Below are 24817 nucleotides of genomic sequence, written 5' to 3' on the forward strand. Positions count from 1 at the left end.
AGGTTTAAACCAGAACGAGGTGATATTTTTCTGTGGTTGACATTATTTAATTGAATGTTTTGTTTTATTGTTTCTGGGCAGACCTGATAAAACTGACCAGACGCTCTATTTCATTGCCTTCTCACGACAGGCAACATGTTACCTGTCCTCACCTTGTTCTCAGATTAAAATCTAGACCTCTCTGTTTCAAAATACCTCTTGCCCTGCCTTAGTAATCCAGTAAAACAAGTTCACTTTGTCATCAGCATAGCTGTTTTCATTTAAATTGTAGTAAATCCAATCTTATTTAATCCTCAGTTTAAACCCACTACTAAAATTTGCATTTGCTGAATAGGGTAGTTTCAGATCCCATTATTATTTAGCTATTTGATTTATTTGTAATTAGCTTAAGCTGATGAAGTAATGAAGATACTCATGTCTCGGCACAACATGTGTGAAATGATGCATGAAGGTTTTGTTACTTCAGTCCCCTTTTGTTGAATTCCCCCTTGTTTCTTTGACATTAACTAATGCATCGGTCAATGTAAATCCTGTACCCCCTCTGGTCAGGCAATCAACACTTGAAAAAAGGTTAAAGTTGTGCATTTGGAGGTCAACACTACTTTTTTGATGGGCATAATTAGCTCAATTTATCGAGGATTTGAAATGAAAATTTTCAGGGGACCTCCATATTTTCCACAAATTTTTCACTGATTCTCCGTAACTTTCGTCAACAGGCATTTGACATTACATGTTTGTCAAGCTGTCTCACTCAGAACTCAACACTAATTTGAAACTAGATTAATGTTGACTCCTGACAAGGGAGGTACAAGGGTTTTCATTGACCGCTGCATAATTCTACACTTATTTCAGCCTGCTGCACCAGCGGTGGCAGTAATCTTGTGGTCAGTGCTGGCAGAACTCAAAATGATTAATTGAGAACCGCCAGCTTAAGACTTCGCTGCCCGGAATCATGTCAATCTTTGTTCTGCCAGCACTGACCCTAGCCCGATTTGCTAGCTCTTCTTTTTTAAGCTTAGTTCTTACTCTTCCATTTGGCATGTTTCTCATTTCTATAGCAGCGCGCCACCGACAAATCCAAGAGCACGTAGCGTCTCGCCTAACGTCAGAAGAGTGAATAAAGGCACCGCTTCAAGCATGTAAGAAAGCATCTCGCTAAATTCAGAAGCTGAATTCTGAAGTCGTCACTGACTGTCATGACATCTTGTTAACACTGTTATCATTGCCCATGTGAACCTTCACTTGGGCATGTTATTGCTCATTTGTTATTGCCCATATGAATCTTCACTTGGGCATGTTATTGCTCATATGTTATTGCCCATATGAATCTTCACTTGGGCATGTTATTGCTCATATGAATCTTCACTTGTGCATGTTATTGCCCATGTAAATCTTCACTTAGGCATGTTATTGCCCATAAGAATCTTCACTTGGGCATGTTATTGCCCATATGAATCTTCACTTGGGCATGTTATTGCCCATAAGAATCTTCACTTGGGCATGTTATTGCCCATAAGAATCTTCACTTGGGCATGTTATTGCCCATATGAATCTTCACTTGGACATGTTATTGCCCATATGAATCTTCACTTGGGCATGTTATTGCCCACATGAATCTTCACTTGGACATGTTATTGCCCATATGAATCTTCACTTGGGCATGTTATTGCCCATATGAATCTTCACTTGGGCATGTTATTGCTCATATGAAACTTCACTTGGACATGTTATTGCTCATATGAAACTTCACTTGGGCATGTTATTGCCCATGTGAGTCTTCACTTGGGCATGTTATTGCTCCTATGAATCTTCACTTGAGCATGTGAATCTTCACTTGGGCATGTTATTGCTCATGGAGAGTTTAGCAGAGCTCTGTTTTACTTCCCAGTGAGTGTTTATCTGAGCAATCCTAAACGTTGAAAATCTCCAGCACTTGAATATAACATTCACATTGCTGCTATTGCACTGTCTAACTTAATGTAAACGTTTCCTTAAGTTGGTGCTATCTTTAGTTGTAAAATCTGTTGGCATCAAGTGAAGAAAATATGATAGAGATTTTGCAGCAAATTGTTTTCTGATACCGGTAGTCATATTTGTGTATACTTACTTCGTAGAGGGCAACATGATGACCCTCGGATAATTGACGATTGACGATTTTAGATGGATGCTGCTGTTGCCCTCTGTTGAGAAAGTGTGTTACTATGGGACACTTATCATACCTGTATATCGAATATCAATTTGCTGTGACGACTCCACCTTCACTTTCATGTCAGAGGATTTTAATTTTTTTCCTTGTTGAGTTTAGATTACTTATGTTACTTTAGATCCTTGAAAAACCTCACCTTCAGACACTTTAGTTAACCCTTCTATCTATAGTCCATTCCACAGAGTGTTGAATTCCTTTGTCACATAATTGATAAACATGAAACACTTTCTGTTAAATTGGCTCTGTCCCGTTCCAACATGATCAGGAAATCCGTTTGACCTAATTGTCGCATAAGACGAGTGCATCCTATTAAGAAGCAACACTACTCATAACTCATGGTATATATAAAATGTGGTACTTAAAGGCATACGCCGTTTGTTAAAAATTTGAAATTTGTAATTCGAAGATAGTGTGCATTGTAGACTAAAGAGAATGTAAAAGAAATAAGATGAAGTAAAATGCATTTCAAAAGTTGACTTATGTGACATGTGACACTCAGTCCTGAAATTTACTAATCTTTCTAATACTAATAAAGAAAATGATTGAATAAACAACAAAAGTAACTTCGTTCAAGACATATTTTGTTCTATTTTACAGGTCTAGTCTACCAGCCACCGCCCTCCCAGGAAGGCGGAACTATGCAGTCAGAGCGCCGGACGATAGCTGGAAAGACGGGTGCTTCTGAGCGTCGCCTAGGAACGCACGAAAAGACGTTAGGACAGTATCAAGGCAACGTTAACTAAAGCCTTAGTTCATGTTACTCTGCCCTGGCCTTGCAGGATATTTGCATTTTGGGGCTAAGGGTTATCAGATTGATGTCTGGGGCTAATCGGCTGCCTCAGTGACTTTAGAGTGTTAGCCCAATGCAAAGTACTCTACTTAGTTGATGGAGTCCTATGGGTCAAGGAATTTCAACCTCGTGATTTAGATGTGACCAGCATCCCAAGTTCAGATCTTCTGCTCTTCAAAAGGACCTGGGCAGTAGCCAAAGCGTGTCAGTTGGCCAGTCTTTGCCTGTGTCATATCCTTGCTGGAGAGGTGGAGTTGGATTATAGAGCTGTGGACCCTGTTTGGACTATCTCGTGCTCTCTGGAAAGAAGATTGTGGTACCCTAGCTTGAACAGAATTTATCATTTGAATATTTGAATCCCTGCACTTGACTTGTACAGTCCTAGCCTCAACTGACATATCCTCTTCTTGCTGCGCACATGCCACCCTCCAGTGCTGCATGCAACTTGCTCAGTGGTTGTGTATATGTGGACAGGAAGATTTCACGTATATTATGCGTAACGTCCCAAAAAAAATATACAGCCATCCTACAAAAGGTACACACAACTTTCACAAAGGTTATGTACCCGGTAGTCGTAGGTCATGGTCAGAACATTCATACAACCTATGCGTGGGGTTGTTTCTAGCTAGCTTGTACATTACATGAACATTGCGCACAGCCTACGGAAATTTAGGATGTCAGTTGTGATTGGAACTGTAGTCACTGCTTTGTATTTCAAGAACCTGTTTCATATATTACCAAAATGAGGTACTGATGAGGTTAGCTTTTATAATGTACACTCTACTTGCCTTCACAACTAAACAATGCCTTAATGTAACGATTTGTAAAAATGTTCGATATTTAATACTGATATATTATAGATCACTGGAAAATATTTTGAAATTAATCAATTTTTTAATGGTCCGTGTCGAAGAAAATGTTTGAGTTGCTTGTTTCAGTTATATCAGATCGGGGGTATGTCAAAACCTTATTGGCTTAAAGTTTCAAAACGTTTTTAAAAACGTCACAGGAAAACCAACCCTTTCTTTTTTCATACCTGGGAAATAGTGTAATGATCATTAACATATTGGTTTAAATTCATTTGAGATGTAAAGTTCCTGACAAAAGGAAATTTTGCGGAATTCGTACTTGTGGCATCATTTCGGTACAGTCAGATTTCTATCTTGCTCGAGTTGTATGCTGCCTTAAGCTTATTTCGCCTCTTTCCTGATCAGTGCCCTATAGATGGCGTGCCTCTTTAAGGTAGTATGGTACTGAGGAGTACTGAATTGATGTTCTATGTATTTATTACAAGTCCAGGCTGTGCCTGCTTAAAGTTTATTACTGTTGATATTAACCTGACAACAAATGCATAAGGTGTTCTGGAGAAAGATTTGGGAAGGTAATGGATATTTTCCAAGATCAAATTTTGTTTTCATATTTTGATGATGTGCAAAGCCCACGATTTGGCTCAAGTATTTCAAGGGGTACTTAAATGATATGTGGTCAAAACTTTCGACTTGAATTATTATTCTGTGGTCATTAAGCTTTAACTAAAAGTAGGTATAATTAGTACCAGGGGCATGCCTAATGGCTAACCATGCATTGATAAGGATTGGACTGTTCAAAACATATCTTCAGTCCTTGCCAAATTCTTATATGATTTTCTTAACACTCTTTAAAAATAGTATTTAATCTCTTGTTCAATGTTGCCCAAGTGGCCATGATGTAGTTAACTCTGTTTACTGTAGGGGTCGTAACAGTGGTATGGGTCAGAGACCAACTGGTTTAGTTTAGTGTTTACATCGAATTTAGCTCTAGGACTGTGTGTTGACAAGAAAGGGTTGATGATTACACTGTTTGGCAGAGGAATAGAACAAGGTGTGACATTTCAAGTTCTGCCTCATGCAGTCATTGCGGAGGATGCGCATCTTTTATGACTCTGACTCCAGTCGGAAGGGTGCGCAACCTCTGTTTATGGGGCATTGCTTCTGTTGACTCTTCAAGTGCTCAAATTCTATCATGCCAAATACATGTACCGGTAAGTGTAAAGTGAGGGTAAGTTATCTCCGACAGTTAATGTGCTTTTGTATTCAGTTTGAGAGATGGTGGGAAGTGATGTTTATGGTGTGGAGCAGATGGAGGAAAGGTACTGGAAGTCCTGCAAAGCTCTTGGGTGACGTTTTGTCGGGATGGCGTCATTGTGAAATCTTAGGTCCGATATTTTGCCGATTTTCTTGGTCGTACTTATGCAGGTTGTGTTGTCTCTTTGTCTCTGTGAGGGGGAAAACTGGCCTTCATGTGTCGTTATGAGTTGCCTGAGTTCGCTTAAGCAGGATTCTTTCCTTCCTGGGTCCTAATCTGCTTCTGTCAGCTGCCTTAGTTCTGTAAAAGTGATATTTTAAATGGTCGTCTGCAGGTATGATATTGTGATCAAATTTTGAAAGTTGTAAACTTGAGTTTGTATCATGATGAATTTTTTGATGAAGGGGACTTACCCAAAGTAAGTTTTTGTAAGAGTTCTTGCTGCAAACCATAACGTTTCAAATTGAATATTTTGGTGAGAGTTATAACTGCGAATAGGCTGATTTAAGGGCCAACTATTTCTCCACTTCTATTACACTCTGGAGAATTGTACTGGAATACGGAAAGTATATTTGTGTATTTGGTGTCATAATTTGTACACAGTGGTGTTAAAGGGTGCTCTAATTTCCAAAAATGAATCAGCATGATCGTAATATTGATATCCACTACACCAGAGTCTGAGTGGAATTCGGCGAATTTTCCTCTAAATTAAATTCATTAATTTTGACTGTTTGTAATGTATTAAAATATTAAGTTGTCTGATATTTTTTTAGGTGACGAGTTGCATACATTTTGTAACTAAGCCAAAGATGTTTCTTTCAATTTTTTTTGTTGCAGCTTCTGCGTTACTGATCACTGTGTATAAAAGATTCTATTGTAATTATTACGATATTGCGATGTTTGCATTTTGTACTGCGGAATCAAGCTAAGGACGGATTGACCATCAATTGGGTACATCCCCGAGTCGATGTGCGCCGATCAATTTGCACATTGAAATAAAGGAATTGGCATAATCTTTCTGGTTTTGACCAGTGTGGGGTGAAACTCAAAGTTTAATTAACATCTTCTGCATGATTAAAAGATTTTGATCGCCATCAAAAAGTGTTATGAAACCATCAATGATGATGATGTTGAAGGTTTTTGAATGAGAATGGCGCTATGTTATGTCTTCTCACTTTACAATACCGCGTCATATTGTTGCCGAGATATGTGCCTGAAGAGGCCGTCCGTCTGATGCTCGATGCCCTTTCCTATTCTATCATTGGTGACTCTTTATTTAACAGTCATAATGCAGTAAATGGTTGGCCTCTTTCAAGAGACTGCTGGTGTAAATAAAGGATTTCTAGCATCGGATGAAAGCCATGTCTTCATCTTATTATGTTCGAGGAACCTCATAGCCTAGTGGTTGACAGTGCTGGCTACCACACAGATCAAGGAGCCCCATAGCCTAGTGGTTGACACTGCCGGTTACCTCATAGATTGTATTTCTGGGAGAACAGGCGTCGCTTTCAAGGAACTAAAATTCCTGGCTCTTTAGCCCTATGATTGAGACTTGGACAAAGGGGTCCTTGGTGTGTACCCTTTCCCTTGAGAATAGCACATCCATGTGCGGAGTGAACACTTAAGAGGGGTAGAACTAGGGAGAATTTTGAAGGTGATCAGTCGTTTCCCAGAGACCTCTTTCAACAACACCAGGACTAATCTGCGGATGACCTCCAAATTTGCTGCCTTCTGCCTAGGCTGTGGTACAAGACTTGTGAAAGGGAGGTGCTGTGCCTCTCAACCTGATAAAGTTATTGACACCTATTGTCAGGTACAAGCAGCAGCAGTGATCCGTTTGTGACCACTTCATTGTTTTGCGCAAGCTGAGAGGCATCCTCAACCCCGGATTTCCTCAGGATGGCTGAGAGGAAGCCCTGTGGATATGACGGCTTGGCATAAACAGTAGGCAAAGAGAACCCACCCGCTGACAATTTCATGGCGAGACTAATCCTACATGGAGAGACAACCAGTGTTCATTTCTCCCCTTTCAGTCATTCTTCTATCTGCCGAGAAAAAGATCTTCCGGCGACAAGTCACCGAAGACAACACACCGGCATGCAGATGGATCAACGGCCAGTGCGGAATTAACCAGGATCAACGACCGCGAGTTTTATTTTTACAGGTAGGTTCGTAAAAACTACGCCATCGCCATCTTCAGGGCAAGGTAAGAAACTGAAAAGACCAAGAAAAGGTCTTTTCAGTTCCTACTGTGCCCTGAAGATGACGTAGTTCAGAACTTTAAATGACTTCATGAAAGAACTACGCCATCGCCATCTTTAGGGCAAGGTAGGAACTGAAAAGACCTTTTCGATCATCTGTACATTGTACATTTCGATCATCTGTACATCTGTACATCATCTGTACAAGTACATTGATTTAAATGAGGGGAAATTTTGTACATATGTAGCTTTTAAAAATAGATTTTGCTACGAAAATTATCTCGATGATATCCAAAATAGGGAACACAGGTCCCATTTTACCAAATTAAGACTGAGTAATCATTGTCTTTTAATCGAGAAAGGCCGCTACTCTCGTCCTATTATCCCCAGGGATGAGAGATGGTGCCCTCACTGTTTATCATTGGGAATCAAAGAAACTGAAGATGAGACTCACTTTTTGTGTTCATGCCCTTTGCTCTCTAACCTTCGTGATAAATATTTGAACAAAACTCGAATTGGGTTAACAAATGAACTTTCAAATAGAAATCTATTATTATATCTTTTAACTGCTGAAGGCAATGTAGCTCGCCTCACCGGCAAATTCTGTTATCTAGCATTTCAGGTGAGGAAAGCTCTATAATTATTAAAAATACTGCTGCAATCATTGTAATAATGCCCACCAACTCTCTTGCACTCTTAAGTAACTTCTGTATTATTTGATTACTTTTATTACTTATTGCTCTCTTTTCTTCTGACTCTCTATCTGCACTGCACTGTTTATTGTATTTTCGTCCCATGTAAAATGTAAATTTTATACGGATTCAATAAACTTTTGTAATTTGTAATTTGTAATTTGTAATTCTGTGCATGTACGGCGAGACCGTCGGCCTCCGTGTAGATCTTTAGAGACTCGGTGTATGTATCGTATCCTGCGCCGTCTTGAGAGCCTCCATCGCAAGGTCTCGTGTATTGTTGTATCGGCTCTCAGCTCCAGTTGCACTGAAAACAATCATAGTTGCAGCTAATATGTAAAGTCAAGGACTTAGTGAGCCCCCCTTTAGGTCGGGGGAGCTCCCCCGAACCCCCCTACGAGCATATGTTAAGTGCAAGCTCTAACAACTACGGCTGTTACAATGGGGGGACACCCCCCAAACCCCCCTCCGTCGACATAGGTTTTTACCAGTGCGTTGGGGGGAAGCTCCCCCCAAACCCCCCGGTGGACAGTCAACTAGCCCTTCCGTGTCATACTGCTGGAGGGGGGGTGCGATGGGACCATCCATATAGTTCCTTCCGACACATTTTTGTTTTGGTAATGTGATACATTGTGATTGTCCTTATTCACGGGAATCGGGCGTTTCCAGTGATATACGACACAAATGGGTTGTCCTCATGCATTCACTTTAATGGGGCACGTCATCATCGCGTACATTTGGGAAAAACTCCCTAACGAGACCAGAGCAGACGGCTGAAAGTAGTTTATTTATTGGCCGCTAGGGTGCAGAATGTCGCTCACCCGAATTTTTCACGCAACTTTTGCTAAATAGAGCTAGTTCTAGTTTGTTATTCATTTTGATACTTCAGATTTGGGCAGTAGACCAATATAACTTAGTCGTCAGTGTGGTTTTAAGCTGGAAAAACGTACTTGTTTTTCTTAAAGTGCCTTTTTTGGACGGGTGTGCGCGATTGTTTTGTTTTTATGTCACGTGACCTCGACCATGTCGACACAAAATTGAAATAAACCACCCTTTTCTGTCATTATTTAGGACGGATATTTCTCTAATAAAAATATTAATATAATTGGCCAATTTCTTAGGCATATGATGTAGCGAATTCCCATGAAGATTTAAATTAATTTAAATTAATTTCAACAAATGGGATAGCAACCACCACCGGAAGATCGCGGAGAAATCGGTAAACTCAACGGAGTTAATTCAGAAAAATACCAAAAAAAATTGTTTGTTGGATATACAATAATTACTCTCTTTATTTCTCTTCATTTACATTATATACTCCCGCACACACGTGTATCTTAAGAGCCCCTCCTAAAGGGGGTCTTATTATTTTGCTCTCAAGCAGATGCTATTGTTGTGGTAGAGATCACTCACAACCAGCCCTTTATTGGAGTACTCAATGTGACTGAAAGCGAAATCCCCCAAAAGATCTTGTGACTGTCCTTGCTTGGATATCTTGTGCATGGGGATGCCAGTTGTGGAATCCTCCACCCAGCAAACTGTGCATGCAAGTTGTCGCAAAATGATAATCGTGGATCTAAAACGAGAACCCAGAAGATGAAAAATCTATGCGACTCACTTTTGCTTGAGCTGTTCAACCTGATTGGAGACTTCTCGTGGTTTCTGCACGGACTGCTTCGCCAGCTCTCAAGGAGCTGCATTGGACACTGTGAGGTGTCACATCCTTCGAACTAAAGGGACACAGTTCATGTGCCCTTATCAAATAGGTTAGTTATAGCTCAGTTAGTTGTCTCGTATCAGGTACCACCCATGATATGAATAAACACCAGCAAATGCTTTGTCTTCAAGTGACGATTGCGGTTTACCAGTTACTCTATTAAGCACGGGTTACTCTGGGCAGAGATGGGGTGTCAGTGTCTCTCTCAAGAGCGTACAGCGGACTGTCTGCAGGATGCCTATCCAATACTCAAGAGACAGGGCTTTTAGCACCTCTGTAGGGATAACCATACATCGTAAGGAAAGGGTACAACACAAGTTTGAATGTCCTGGAATAATTCGCGTCTCTTTACGAGACTAAATCGGACGCTCTGTAATGTCACATCCTTCGAACTCCAGGGACACATAGATACACACATTGAGCGCCAGCTATTTTCCGTGAGTAGTGGAGAAATGGGACTTTGTCAGTAAAAATTTTTTATCTAGGCAGATTTCGCAAGCCCTCACGAGCGAAGATGTATGAAAGATGGTCTGTGGTGTCATGAAATCCTGCTTAAGTTCAGTTACGCGATATTCGTAAATCGGCTCAATCATTGATACCATGATGACTATACAGATATAGGAAACCAGACGGAGCTCTTCAGAACTGTAGACGTTGGTCTCCGCAAGGCTTGGAAAAACTGTCTTTTCTTCTCGATCGTCAACTGCTTACATACAAGTTGGCTATCTCATTCGGGGTTGAAACGGGGTACAAATTAAGTTACGGTACAGACTCTGGGCTATTTCGTCCCTGACCGCAGGCGTGAGGTATTTTTGGTGAAGAAGGTGCATTTGGTAAGTGCATAAATCTCACTTTTCGAGAGTGTCCCCGACGCTGAGAGACCGAAGGACAAGAGACAAAGGCTGATAATATGCCATTCTGGATTGAAACGGGATGCAAATTAAGTTACGGTACAGACTCTGGGCTATTTCGTCCCTGTCCGCAGGCGTGAGGTATTTTGGTGAGGAAGGTGCAGTGCATTTGGTGTCGTTTGGTAAGTGCATAAATCTAACTTTTCGAGAGTGTCCCCCTCGCTGAGAGACCAAATGACAAGAGACAAAGCCTGATGATATGGCAACTTTTATTGGGCGAGTATATAATATATACTACAAAACTTAGAATTAGTGTCGCGGCCGGCATGTGGAATCAGAAAAGGCTGACCGTAAATTGTTGCGCGTGAAGATAATGTAGTGTGTTAATCGAACCTGTTGGGAGTGATCCCCACACTTATAGACCGACGGACAAGAGACGAAGGTATATATGACAACATTTATTTGGCAATACATATGAATAATGCAAAACTTGGAATACAATAACACAACGTTGATGCTGCTGACGCCGCTTGAGCCGCTTGAGCAAGCGTGTCAAGGGATCAGATGTTGGGTCAGTGCGCATGTGGGGCATGGGACGGAGGGTGGTGCACTGTGAGTGTCGATAAGGATGGGGGGGGGGGGGGCAAAAGGACCATAGCATTATAACAATTGAACAATGTACAAGTCGTAAGAAACCGTGCCCGCTTTCGAGGTGGCAAGAACTGATTGCTGACCAAAACAATGACATATTCTGTTAACACCAATGGAGCATTCTCTTGTACTGTATTTTAGCCCAAAACCGCCCAATCAAAATGGTGCAGGGACTCGATTGACGTTTATTTTCTTCAAGAGGAAATTGATCTCAAAACTGATATGGGCCTATGGTATAAATAATATCCTACCTAAAATATAGGCCTTCTGTTAAATTAGGCCTGCCTTATTAGAAAAAGAAAGAAAACCTACAACCAATTCCTCTTGAAAACAAATATGTCAATAAGGGATCATCCATGCATCGTTTGAGTAAAACAATGTACACATTTTTGCTGTGATCAAGAAATAGCTCCATTGTTGTAATGTTGCACTTCTTGTGCTGTGAAATAGCTCAGATACGGTAAATGGACTGCCACATTGAAAACGGAACAAGAAATAGCAATATTCTGGATCTGCGAGTACATACATGAAGTGCTATTGATTTCAGGATCAGCACATATTTTGCAAGGTTCACTTTTAACAAAGACTAACAATGTTTGATGTTTAATTTTCAGGGTCGAAAACAGGTGAGTGTCACCCATTCTGAGCCAACAGCATGAATTACAACAAGAAAAGGGTCAATTCCGTTGGGAACTGATGTTCCCTGATCAGCGCTCTTGACTACTGGCCTGGAATAGAAAGGGAAGATTTAGATACCAAGGAACATTGAAATATACAATTTAAGAAATTGACGTATTTGATCATTTTTCATGACGTTTTTTTTACATGACGTTTTTTTTAAAAATCTTCTATTATAGCATATCAGTAATATGTCTATACACATGTTTATGTCTGTGACAGCCTCATTGGCACAAATAAAATGAATCAATTAGATTGAATTGTCAGGCAATGGTGGTCAACCTGCCTCGGGTTTGTCCCAATATCAGTCACATGATGACGGACCTAAAGCCTCATTTCATCAACTGTAGCCAGCTTATCGAGTTTTATCTCATTTACCTCAATTGTGTTCCACAAATCTGGCATCCTGAATATTTATCTCTCAGAAGTGGCCTCGGTCGCGTTGGCTCGATTCTTGGGACGGGACAGCGAAACCACACGAGATGGAGCAATCCACCTGAAAAAATTGGAGACAATTCGAATGCTGCTTCAGTGAACAATGGGCGATCTGTTCAGGAGACGTCTTTCAAATCGCCCATTATTTCATAAACGAGAGCTGGACAGACAGTTCCAGCTACTCTTCGCAGATTTCCTTCTTCCAATGCATACATCGCGTTTTGTCTCGACCACACTTGCATCACTATTTACTTTAAGGTCACGTGCAGGTCTTATTGGTAATTGCTGGGGTGAAACTTGGTACTGCGGGACAGACTTACATGTCCACAAAACGCAATGTCACTGCTGGACTGATTTACAAGTCCACAAAACGCAGAATCCGACATGGACATCATTACCCCAGCAAGAACCCAATGTAACCCCACAAATAGGGCCGTTTATAATGTTTAAGACATGTTTATACAATAACAACGCTGAAGCTATTGCCTGCAGTGACCTTGCTAATGATTTTTATGTGGGAGGGGCCAGGGACCGTGACTATTGATAAAGTCCTCACGATATTATATTCGTCAACAATGGGGCACAGACTTTCAGATATTTTCGTGACTGACCTATATTACCAGTACAGTCCAATATATATTTCTTTTTTTTGACTGACCTCTATTACCAGTACAGTCCAATATCATTCTATTCTTCGTGACTGACCTATATTACCAGTACAGTCCAATACATATTTCATTTTTCGTGACTGACCTATATTACCAGTACAGTCCAATATATAGTCTATTCTTCGTGACTGACCTATATTACCAGTACAGTCCAATATATATTTTATTTTTCGTGACTGACCTATATTACCAGTACAGTCCAAAGATACTATTTAGTCTGTATGTTATTCTAGGGCTGGGGTGGGGGGTGGGGAAACTCTCCAGTGACAAACTTTTTGATTGTCATTCTGGTAAAAAAAACACGTCCAAAGGGGAAATTTATTCTCATAACTTTTTACAATGCTTGAAAAAAAACTTTTAAAATGTTCATGTGGCGAGTCGCCACATGTACCGACTATACCTGTGGAGCTAAATATATATATCATCATTGAAATCCTCAGAGAAATTAAACCAAGACAAAAAAGGGTTCCATGCCCTTGGTTTCCATATACCGCGAACGATGCTAACGATAGGATTTAGCTGACAGGATTTGGCCACATGAACCCCTCCGTGTCCAGAAGACGCGGGGGTCGTCAGATCAATTTGAAACCGCCATGGACATCACTTCTTCCCCCTCACAAGTCGGTCGCGATGACCTCCATGTGCAAACCATTTTGGCTGTGGATGCTCCTGGTAACCCATGTCGCCTAACCAGACATAGCGCGCTGCCTGACTAGAAGTTACCGCCTCTGAGACCCAGGGTTGAGACACTGGGGTCTGCCCCTAGCTGACAGGTGGATGGAGATCCATATCATAGAGCATACCAACCGTACATAACCGGCTGGACTGGTACACCCTATCAGGCTCAGACTCCCCAACGAAGTCTATTGAGCGCAGCCGCAGCGCCAGTTAATATGGATGGATTTACGTCGTCAAATAACTGTCGACCTGATGAGCATTCGTTCACGGCACATAGAGTTTATCGGGGTTGGGGGCGAAGAGACAAGACCAGGAACTCCTATGGGGTCGCGGGCGCAATGCAACCCGAGGAACGAGATGCACCCAAAGTACAAACTCGAAAATAACTGGCTCATCCTTCGCCATAGGTGTCAAGTATGTACCACTTATACAGACAGGCGTCATTAACGTTGGGTAACACCTCACAAGGAGCAATACCAAGCATTTTCAAGACCTCGTATTTAGCGAAAAGGTGTGACAACAATGATAATATATCAGATCCAATACCAGTCCCTTGACCAAACCCAACCATTTCTTGAACGTTCAAAGGACGTCGGGGCTTCTGAAAGAAAAAGTATTGGCCATGACAGCTCGGTAGATAGATCGAAGTGATAGATGGGCTAACTGTCTATCTGAAAAGGGCGGGTAGCGAATTTTTTTTCCTGAACCTTTTGGGCACTATAGTGTACATTTGTACAGGGACTTTCAGCCAATCAGATTTCGACAAATACATGACGTCAGAAGTCTTAGAAACTTCAGAGCAGTTGGTAGAGCGCTCATCAAAAATGGCAGAATACGATGTTCGATCCAAAGGTCGCGAGTTCGAATCCGGTTGTGGACAACATTTTTCTTTTTCTTTTTTACTCTTTAGATTTTATTTTTATAACGCCTTTCTTTTCCCTTGTTATTTAGATGTTAGATATTTGAGTTATTTCTGCTGCCTGCAACATACCTACAGAAAGGACAATAACAATAGCCCATCTCCAAGATCCAAGGGATAGTCCTTCAGATATCATATTGAGCATGAATATACAATGAGACTTGTCTCATGTGAATGGTCTTCCTACAGTAGGAATATGTTTCTCTGCAATGAGACTTGTCTTTCGATACTGCCTCGTGTGTATGGTCTTCCTCCAGTGTATTTTTATACTGTATGCCTCAAATTTGATTAACAAGCACAAAACAATACAAGCTTACTTCTAAGTTTCATGATGACGCCTCGATGACGACACAGATTTATCGGATTCTGATTGGCTGAGAACCTGTGTACAAATGTACAGTGTACTGCCCGAAAGATTCAGGAAAAAATTCGCGGGCGGGCGATTAAGCAGGCGCATACAGTTAGATATTAAAATGGTAACAAAATGGCCGAAATTTATCTTCCCACACCATCTTTATAAGAGCTATAGGTAAAACTCGATGGTGACCAGATTATTACTGCTCCCGAAAGAAATTTTAAGTAGCCCAAGTCTTTTGTTGGCTGCTGCTTTGCTGCGACTTTCAGCAGCCTCCTACGACGGCACAAGGATATCATTGAAAGCCACCACGTGACCGCAGGGCCAATGCATTGGTGTCATTATTCACATTTATCATCTTCGTGACCACGCAAAAACATACTTAAAGGTGACATGCATGCATAAAACCCCCAAACGACCAAGTTAGAAAACACAAACGCCCGACCAACAAACGACAAACTGCACCTGAAACATGATAGACGACCAGCGACAGGTCTCACTTGACTGCACAAACACAAGTTCATTGACGAGACAGGTCACAGAGAAAGAAAAAAGAAAAAATATTCCTCGAGCGGGTTCGAACTCGGAACCCTCGCCACTTCATCCTTTCCGTCTTTTCTAATTTTGTCGTTAGGGTTTTTATGCATGCATGTCAGCTTTAAAGGGACAACCTGGGCGTGGGATTTACCTGGCCAGGAGGATAATACCTCTGCTTGTCACCATGCGCCGCCACTTATCTCAAATAACGATTTTCGCCAGTGTGCGAGGCAGTTTTGGACATGACCCGTGAAATTCAGGCAGGCCTAAGGTTACACCCAGTTTTTGTGCACTGTTTATTGCAGTTCAATGATGTATTTCAATTTTCCTGTTTGGACTGAGAAGTCGCGGTTCTACTGGAAGCCATTTTTGTAGGAAAAACCACCATAGCTCATGCCACAGTTGTTCATTTAATACCACTGAATACAAGAGGGGGTAGGCATATCACTAAACCATTGTCATTTCATAACACAGGCCTGGGAACAACTGGCAGGGTTTATTAAAGCTCTGAAGTTGGCAGCACAGAGGTGAAATGAGACGATTGGTAATTTCTGTCATGTCTTCATGTAAATGTCTCTGAACTTCTTCGACTGTATGCCTTATCATTCTGATCCGGTCAAGGTCCTCATCGTACATATCACATGTCACAGTATCAAGGGCTGATTGGTTCAGAGATAGAATGTGTTATGAGCACGTGACACATTGCACCAAGTACGTGGCGTGTGACGTCATAAAACATGGCAGACATGACCGATCGTCTCATTTTCTTGCTGCCAGAACGATATAGTACCATAGATAGGGTATGGGCTAACAGTGTCCTCCTTTCAAAGGTCAGCTGAGCCGAGTGTGGAATTATTCAGAACAGCAGTGGCGGATTTAGGGGTACCGCATGAGTCATCCATCTTTGATATTTTTAGGGCACCTCTCCTCAAGAACCCTCCCCCTCATTTTCAGGATTGCACCTTTTGCTCTATCATGAGTTCTCATTGGTGGGGCAGCGCCCCCCCCCCCCCACCCCCGCTTCTTTCCCAAAGTTCTGGATCCGCCACTGCTGCAGAGATGAGAAGTTTCAAAAGAATACATGTATGTGCGATAAAGGAGGTTTCGATAGAGAAAAATAACTCACCACGTGGTGTTCATGTCGTATCTTGTGATAAACCGGTTGGGCAGCATTGGGTGTGCTAGACAGGACAACGTGTCTGGCGTCTGCAAGAAATGAAAATGAAAAGATAAGATAAGATTGTACATTGTATCAGACAAAAGTCGCAAAATTTGGGGAGAAAAAGTTGTGGAGAAATCAGGCTGAACTCACCAATATTGAACCAGTGCTTCGACTAGGCGTCGACACAACTGAACGCTTGTGTTCCCAAAACCGGTGTGTCATACCAGGAGCACAGTCAAATTCAACGGCTCGTATTGAGTAGGTTACGTCAGAGAGGTTACCAAACCACTCATCTATTCAAATTGTGGTTTTCAATCAAATTCATTGACCCATACACGAAAATGCTCACGATTTACAGCTGATTGGTCAAATACTGAGGTCACGATCGGGTGATAAGGAGTCGGACAACAAGTGACATAACTTCACGGAAACTTGGCTTTTGTGGTATTTTCAAACGAGTCTACGTGACGTAACATGATTGTTGAAATTTATAACCAGTAGTATTCACACATGGCAAAACATTTTTAATTCAAGTTCAAGTTTTTTAACTCCCTATATATTATTTCCTCGCTAATCCCATTGTTTAGCCCGATAATCCCGCTAATTAGCATTCAGGGGCCTATGCCTGGAGAAGGCTAGCGCCATCGATCGATGCTTACGCTATCTAAAGTTTCCAAAGTGAATGCATGAGGACAATCCATTTGTGTCGTATATCACTGGAAACGCCCGATTCCCCTGATTCTGCAGGATGTTAAATCGGGCATTTTATTTCTTTAAATAAATCATAAGCGTCGCATTTGCTCCTAGCTCTGTTCACCATCCCAAATGGCAATATTGCCAATTGGGCCGGACAATCACGAAAAACCCCAAATGTTATACATTTCATCCTGAATAATTCTAAGACAAAGAAAACGTCCCCTTCTTCTCGATTTACGTACTTTACTTCAAAAAAGTCAGTTTTAACACTACTGCACAAATATAGAGTGGTCTTAAGTTCCATTTGGATAGAGATTTGACGGACTGATTTGGAAATTCATTCCAACCATATGCAACTGTTTCAGAAATGAGAAAAAGCTTCTGGGTGTCATGACATGCATGATGTGTCTTGCCTCTGCATTTTTGTACTCAGACATGTCAGAGGGTTTTCAACTTTCATATCATTGAAGAAATAATTCATTCCAATCCACAAGTATATCAATCACATCATTTATTTAAAAATCGTCTGCTAGGACATACAGGACAACGTAGTTGGAGACAGTTGTGACATTTCAATTTTCATTGCATAGAGATTTGACGGCCGCGGACTGATTTGGAAATTCATTCCAACCATGCAACTGTTTCAGAAATGAGAAAAAGCTCCTGGGTGTCATGACATGCATTCAATTATTATTTCACCACAAAGAGCTGCTTCTGTCAGCAGATATGAGACAGCTACCGGGGCGGGGACTCATACTTCTTTATGGAGCCTTATTGTTCAGCGTCTCCAAGAAATTCAATTTTTAGAGTCCAATGGGGGGGGGTGGGGGTGGGGGGGGGGCCTTCCCCCCAATGTACTGACTAAAACCTGTCACTTTGAGAGAACGGGGAGGGGGGTTTGGGGGACTCATCCCCCAATGTACTGGCTATATATGTCAGAAGGACGGGGGTTTGGGGGGGGGGGGGGGCTCCCCCATGTCAAACAGTTGTGTGAGTTCAGTAGGGATTGCTCGGTGAGCTAACGGCCAGTAAGGAATTAATCAGGACCAACGGCCAGTACGGAATTAAACATGATCACACAATAACAACAAGCAATTTTTGTTGAAAATTATTTGAAACTTATCCTCTCAAATATTTGCTGTTTTCTTGCCACAGACAGACGATTTGAACGCCAAATAACTTTCTTAACATAAAATTATATGTTGTCCCACCACATGACTCAAAATTAAGGTCCGATCCTTCCTCATAAGTGTAAATAATGGAGGGAAATATTGAGGCATTTGACCACCATGGATTTCAACTTTCCCCACCAAGTTCTTCACGTTTTCCGACACCGCCCTCGTCAAGCACCTGCAGCCCACCCAGTCCCTTGGCCGATTCTGTGGCCCTGATGACTGTTGCATCGCCTTCCTGTGTTTGCTCATCTCCTAAACTAAATGGAAGAACAAGAAGAAAGCCAAGAGTGGTGTAAGTATGATTCTGATTGCCTATTTTTCATTTTTGGCTTTGCCATGCCAGCGTCGTCTTCTCGGCCCTCGGGCAGCCTATTGAAGGCATTTTGCCTCAGCCTCTTTGGATCTCCAGGTAGTAAATAAGCAATGTCATCACTCTCTCCTTTTGTCTAGAAATAGGAAAAAGGATTTGACCAGCAGCACTGAAAAGGTTTGGGGAGTCTTGCTGGATGGATGGAAAGGTAACAACACAAACAGTAAACAAAATGGGAAGGTAAGATGACCTAAAAACTTGTGAATCTTCTTAACTTTGGCAGTAGGAGAGGTGTCACCAAGAGGATATCATGAGAAACTTGTAAAGCCATTTTGCCGCCATACTTGCATCAATTTGCTCATAGCAAGAAATTTTGCGGCCTGTCTGAATATTGATGATCCTGTAAATGGTGAATTGTACTGCAAATGGCTATGCATGGGCTTGGCTTAATACATGTCATGGCAGTTAATGACTTGAAGCCTGAATGGGTGTTTGCAGCTCTTAACAAATATGAAATAATGGAGTATTTAACTCCATTTCAGCTTGAAAGCCTTCTGTCTAAAGGTGTCCCAACCTCTGTCCGGCCAACCCTGTGGAAAACTCTGCTAGAAAGTGAAACGTTAGCTACGGCATCGAAGTTTGACTATAAATCGAATGTGGTGGCGCTGCGGGAACAGCTGGTCGATTGTGGTCTCAGCGAGTATGGTGGGAAAAAGATACTGATGGCACTGAATCAGATGTCGTTCGAGAAGGATACAGAGCTGCTGAACAAGGGGATGATACCAATCAGGTACATCAGGCAGATCATGGCGGACTTGGGTATGTTTGGAAGTCATTTCCCATTGTGTTCAGTGTGATATTTCCATTGCCAAAACTAACTGTGGCCATCAAGAAAAAGCTGCAGAGAAAGATCTGTCGGTTACCGAGTACTTTTAGTCATATCAATGTTTCAGCTGAAATCACTTTCTAGTTTCAGATAATTCATCTCTTGAGCAAAAATTAGTACCTGAATTTCAGCCCTGTACCTCGTGTTCTCGCCTGCTTGTAGCGCTGAGGAGTTTGCATACTCAAATTTTCCCTAGGCTTGCTCATTGAATGCATTTTCTTGGTTGTTTTATTTGAAGATCGAACCTATCCAACGCACCGCATGTTCATGGGCGACCGACCTGAAGCAAAGGAGGGGAGGGCGTCTTTGTTCAGGGTGCTGGCTGTGTATGTCAGATACAACAAACAAGTGGGATACTGCCAAGGTGAGTCAGCTTAAAGGAAACCTATCACAAAACACTTATAAAAATAGGGACTTTTGAACAGCCCTGTTAAAACGTTAGGCAGAAATAAGCTTCCATTGAACCGGCTCGTTTTAAATAGTATTTTTTGTAAAAGCGCCTGTGAGCAGGGCACTCGGAATGGGCACTTTTCAAGACACTATTTCCTTACATTTTCCAGGAATGTCCTACATTGCTGGCATGCTCTTGATGTTGATGGGAGAGGAAGATACCTTCTGGTGTATCGTGTCACTATTAGAACGCCACAAATATCTCCTGGGTTATTTTGATACCAAATTGACAAGGTAAGGCATCTTTTACAACGAAGGCACTGAAATGCTAAGATTGTGCCACACCAGAGAATACAGTAGAACCTCTCTACTATACAGTAGAACTGCTCTACTATACAGTAGAACCTCTCTACTATACAGTAGAACCTCTCTACTATACAGTAGAACCTCTCTACTATACAGTAGAACCTCTCTACTATACAGTAGAACCTCTCTACTATACAGTAGAACCTCTCTACTATACAGTAGAACCTCTCTACTACACAGTAGAACCTCTCTACTATACAGTAGAACCTCTCTACTATACAGTAGAACCTCTACTATTCAGTAGAACCTCTCTACTATACAGTAGAACCTCTCTACTATACAGTAGAACCTCTCTACTATACAGTAGAACCTCTCTACTCAGGAAAGTCTCAGGATGGACAAGTGCTGTCCTTAATACTGATAGTGAGGTGTCCTGATCAGAGGGGTCAAATTGAATGGAAACAACCAATTTAGGACCAGAACTAGTGTCCTTAATAAAGAGGTGTCCGCTAAGGGAGATTCTTCTGTAACATGAATTAGAGATGCTGTTTGTTATTGCAGGATCCACATGCATGGCCACATCTTCAGCAGACTACTACGTAAAAGGCATCCACGACTTGCCAAACATTTTGTAAGTATGATGTGAACTGACTAGAGAGTTAGGCTCTTCAGACGTCTTGTCATGCACTAGACTTTCTTGCAAACATTTGAGCTTGCGATAAAACTACACATGAGATAGCTGCTATGTTGATTTTATTGTATTGTGTTGCAATGCAATGCATTGTATTGTATTTTATTGTACTGTACTGTTATGTAACATACTTGTACTGTACTGTATTGTACTGTACTGTTATGTAACATACTGTATTGTAAATTGTACTGTACTGTATTGTATTGTATTAAACTATACTGTATTGTATTATAATGTCTTTTCAGCATAACCTAGAAATCGAAGTCCTGATGTTCATAACACCTTGGTTCATGTCCCTGTTCACCTGTTTGTCCTGTTGGGACATGGTCCTGGCTATCTGGGACATGCTTATTATCAAAGGTAACAGATTTTTGTAAAACTTTCTTTTTCTGCGTTCGCACCTAAGGCCTACTACAGTTGGGTACCAATTGAAAAGTTAATTGGCTGTAAAAGAATCTGCCTTATTGTCAAATGAAATTAGTCCTAATGTCTCCATATATCAGCGATTCTTTTCTGATTACATTATTTTGGTCTTGCAGGTTTCACCAGCATCTTTCAAGTGTCTCTTGCGATCATCTCGCTATGCGAGGAGGAACTTCTCGAGAAAACGGAAATGTCTACTCTTTTGCCAATCCTTCTTCATCTACCACACAACATGTAAGTACCTGTATATCAATACATCTGCCACACAACATGTAAGTACCTGTATATCAATACATCTGCCACACAACATTTAAGTACCTGTATATCAATACATCTGCCACACAACATGTAAGTACCTGTATATCAATACATCTGCCACACAACATGTAAGTACCTGTATATCAATACATCTGCCACACAACATGTAAGTACCTGTATATCACTACATCTGCCACACAACATGTAAGTACCTGTATATCACTACATCTGCCACACAACATGTAAGTACCTGTATATCACTACATCTGCCACACAACATGTAAGTACCTGTATATCACTACATCTGCCACACAACATGTTAGGTACCTGTATATCAGTACATCTGCCACACAACATGTAAGTACCTGTATATCAATACATCTGCCACACAACATGTAAGTACCTGTATATCACTACATCTGCCACACAACATGTAAGTACCTGTATATCAATACATCTGCCACACAACATGTAAGTACCTGTATATCAATACATCTGCCACACAACAGGTAAGTACCTGTATATCAATACATCTGCCACACAACATGTTAGGTACCTGTATATCAATACATCTGCCACACAACATGTAAGTACCTGTATATCAATACATCTGCCACACAACATGTAAGTACCTGTATATCAATACATCTGCCACACAACATGTAAGTACCTGTATATCAATACATCTGCCACATAACATGTAAGTACCTGTATATCAATACATCTGCCACACAACATGTAAGTACCTGTATATCAATACATCTGCCACACACATGTAAGTACCTGTATATTATTTATCAATACATCTGCCACACTGCATGTACATGTATGTACCTGTATATCAATACCGTCAACTTTATCTAATATTCATTCCTCCAGAGTTGCCCACAAGACGCTACTCCCTGTGATTCAAGCGACTGTGGTTGAGAAGTGGGAGATTGATGGACTCCAGGCCGTCATTGAGGAAGAGATCTCATTGGCTAGGACCATGAAGAAAAGGAGACGACCAGAGCGGGAGAATGCAGTTCCTCAGGAACAGGATTGCCGAGCGAAGAGGCAGAAAACTGCCAATGGTAGGTTAAATTATGGGTACCACTATGATTCTTGAAGGACCTTTTCGGTTATTATCCCATCAGCCGAGTTCCGTAGTCTCCCACCGAATGGGAATGGTAGGGGAATAGGTTTGCCCTTGTTAGTCCGTGTTACTTGGTGTCCAATGGCAGCAGTACCTCAGAAATGTTTTGGCGGATTGGTTTCATATCACTGTGGGATTGGAGTGTGGAGGCTGGGTAGGTGCCTTGCAATTTGCGGCTCTGTTCCAAATACGGTATGGCCGCCGTTCATCCAAGTCAAACGGCAATTTACAGATACAGATAAGGCTCCGTAACGTTGCACCTGAAAGTATTTGTTTCTCATGAAAATTCACAATCTTCTTTCAAATCATTTCAGACTCATCCAACCAAGGCCTGTTTGGCAAGCTAGTCAATATGTTCTCCTGGACAGGCACCGAGGAGCCCCCGAAGAGGGCCACACGACACCGGCCTATTGTTCAGAGTAAAAGCCGCGTACCAGGCAAAGTGAGGAAGGCAACTGCCCTTGGATACCCGTTTCAAGGCCACATTTCTCCTTGTCAAGAAGCTCGAGAAAAGAGGTGAGATACTGTTTACCTTTGTATAACTGGTACTTTTGTGAAAAGAATTTAGGATCCAGTGATGACATATTTGGTTAATGGAATTCATTGCTGCATGGCCTTCCGTTATTACTTGAGCAAGTCACTTGACACCTGTAGCTTGTTCTTTCAGCGACTTCTCAAAATGTTTCCTGTAAAATGTATACTCCATCATGACAAACAGGTACAGATTTGAAAATTGGTACAGTGGAACCCCGGTCGGCGACCATCCCGGTAACGCGACCACCCCGCTATGACGACCAAGAATCGCCGGTCCCGAATGGTTTCCTCTCAATGACCATTACAAGGCCCCCGGTAACACGACCACCCCAGACCACGATCACTGGATTGGGCGGTCCCAATGACCAAATTCATCCCTCTAACCCGACCAAAGGGCCTAAAAATTTTGGCTTTGAAATTTTTTTCGGAATTTTGAACTTATGAAAAAATTCAACAATTTTGGCGGGAAAACCTAATCATGCATTTTGTCCCCGGATTTTCGACTTCATTAACGCGACCACCTCGGTAACGCGACCATTCAACCTCGGTCCCATGAGTGGTCGTGTTACCGGGGTTCCACTGTACTTGGAAAGTTGAAAAACGTCTTGTCTCAGAAAATTACATGTGTAACTTCTACTTATATCATTTCAGGAATAAATTTGGTGAACATGCCATCCCACCTCGCCGAAGCCCAAGACTTGCGCTCATCACGCTGTCAAATCCAAACGCCGGCCAGGCCACGGACCGTCTCGTGGGAGAATCGGCCAAAACTCGATTTGTCTTCAAGGGGTTCGCCACTCCAACTCCTCTCAGGCAGTCCCAGAAGATGTATGCATCACCAGCTTTCGTTTCTAGTCCTGAGGTTGAATTGAAACCGATGACCAGAAAATAGGATTTGTGGTCTTTGTGTAGTTGATGTGATTCTGGTGAAGTTGGCCGTGTTTATGTAGAACACAAAATGGTCATAAAATGTGTGCAAGATCTTACTCAACGATGGTATCAAATTCGTGAGATGCAATTGATGGATGGCCCGTGTATGATAAAGTGTTTCTGGGAAAAGCAAACATTCTTTAATGATTTTGTTATTTCTATCTCTAGTCCTGATTGTAGTAGGTATGAATTGAATCATGAAATTGGTTTCATGTTTTGAGCAAAATAAGGTTGAAATCTGTTGTGTCTTTTTAAAACTGTTTTTTGGCCTTACGGGTTGGTATCATAGAATGATAAACAGTTGAATGATAATACTCTCATGTATCATGGATTGTGTTCATGGTAAATTAGGAGTACCACGACTTAATAAAAACTAGTCTCTTGGTACCGATACTTATAATATGCAAATATTGTACATGTAGCAATTTTACTTTTGAATAATGCAATAAATACTGTGATATACTTCAAATTATAATTTT

At 41.5% G+C, this 24817-nt stretch overlaps 2 protein-coding genes and 1 long non-coding RNA gene across 20 annotated transcripts in view; 2 read left to right on the forward strand and 1 right to left on the reverse strand.

Moving 5' to 3' along the window:
* LOC135493092 (SLAIN motif-containing protein 2-like) overlaps positions 1-6418 on the forward strand; it is a 31201-nt gene extending 24783 nt beyond the window's left edge. For 11 of the 18 annotated variants that reach the window (XM_064779964.1, XM_064779957.1, XM_064779967.1 and 8 more), the window contains 2 exons: positions 1059-1139; positions 2804-6418. In XM_064779964.1, coding sequence (XP_064636034.1) covers positions 1059-1139; positions 2804-2891 — 169 coding nt within the window. In that variant the 3' untranslated portion in view covers positions 2892-6418. The remainder of the gene's footprint in view (positions 1-1058; positions 1140-2803) is intronic. The other 7 variants (XM_064779971.1, XM_064779962.1, XM_064779963.1 and 4 more) reach the window with 2 other exon arrangements.
* A 7031-nt stretch (positions 6419-13449) lies between these two features.
* Positions 13450-16810, reverse strand: LOC135493967 (uncharacterized). The gene is made up of 3 exons (XR_010448325.1): positions 16755-16810; positions 16569-16648; positions 13450-14232 (listed from the first exon to the last, which is right to left on the reverse strand). It is a non-coding gene; the product is annotated as an uncharacterized LOC135493967 (long non-coding RNA).
* Positions 16811-18412: 1602 nt separating this feature from the next.
* Positions 18413-24807, forward strand: LOC135493710 (TBC1 domain family member whacked-like). The gene is made up of 11 exons (XM_064781239.1): positions 18413-18767; positions 18926-19025; positions 19328-19604; positions 19910-20035; positions 20232-20355; positions 20929-20998; positions 21304-21418; positions 21598-21715; positions 22619-22812; positions 23189-23390; positions 24060-24807. Exons 1-11 carry the CDS (start codon positions 18559-18561, stop codon positions 24298-24300), a joined length of 1776 nt encoding a protein of 591 aa, XP_064637309.1. The 5' UTR covers positions 18413-18558; the 3' UTR covers positions 24301-24807.
* Positions 24808-24817: the final 10 nt, after the last annotated feature.

The sequence above is a fragment of the Lineus longissimus genome, chromosome 9 (genome assembly GCF_910592395.1).
Source record: "Lineus longissimus chromosome 9, tnLinLong1.2, whole genome shotgun sequence".
Taxonomy (NCBI): domain Eukaryota; kingdom Metazoa; phylum Nemertea; class Pilidiophora; order Heteronemertea; family Lineidae; genus Lineus; species Lineus longissimus.

Excerpts from the sequence above, each read along its gene's own strand:
- LOC135493710 (XM_064781239.1), top strand. The coding sequence starts at position 18,559 with ATGGAGGGAAATATTGAGGCATTTGACCACCATGGATTTCAACTTTCC. Across the intron at positions 20,036-20,231 it reads ACAAGTGGGATACTGCCAAG|GAATGTCCTACATTGCTGGC; the intron begins GTGAGTCAGCTT and ends TACATTTTCCAG. Across the intron at positions 20,356-20,928 it reads TTTGATACCAAATTGACAAG|GATCCACATGCATGGCCACA; the intron begins GTAAGGCATCTT and ends TTGTTATTGCAG.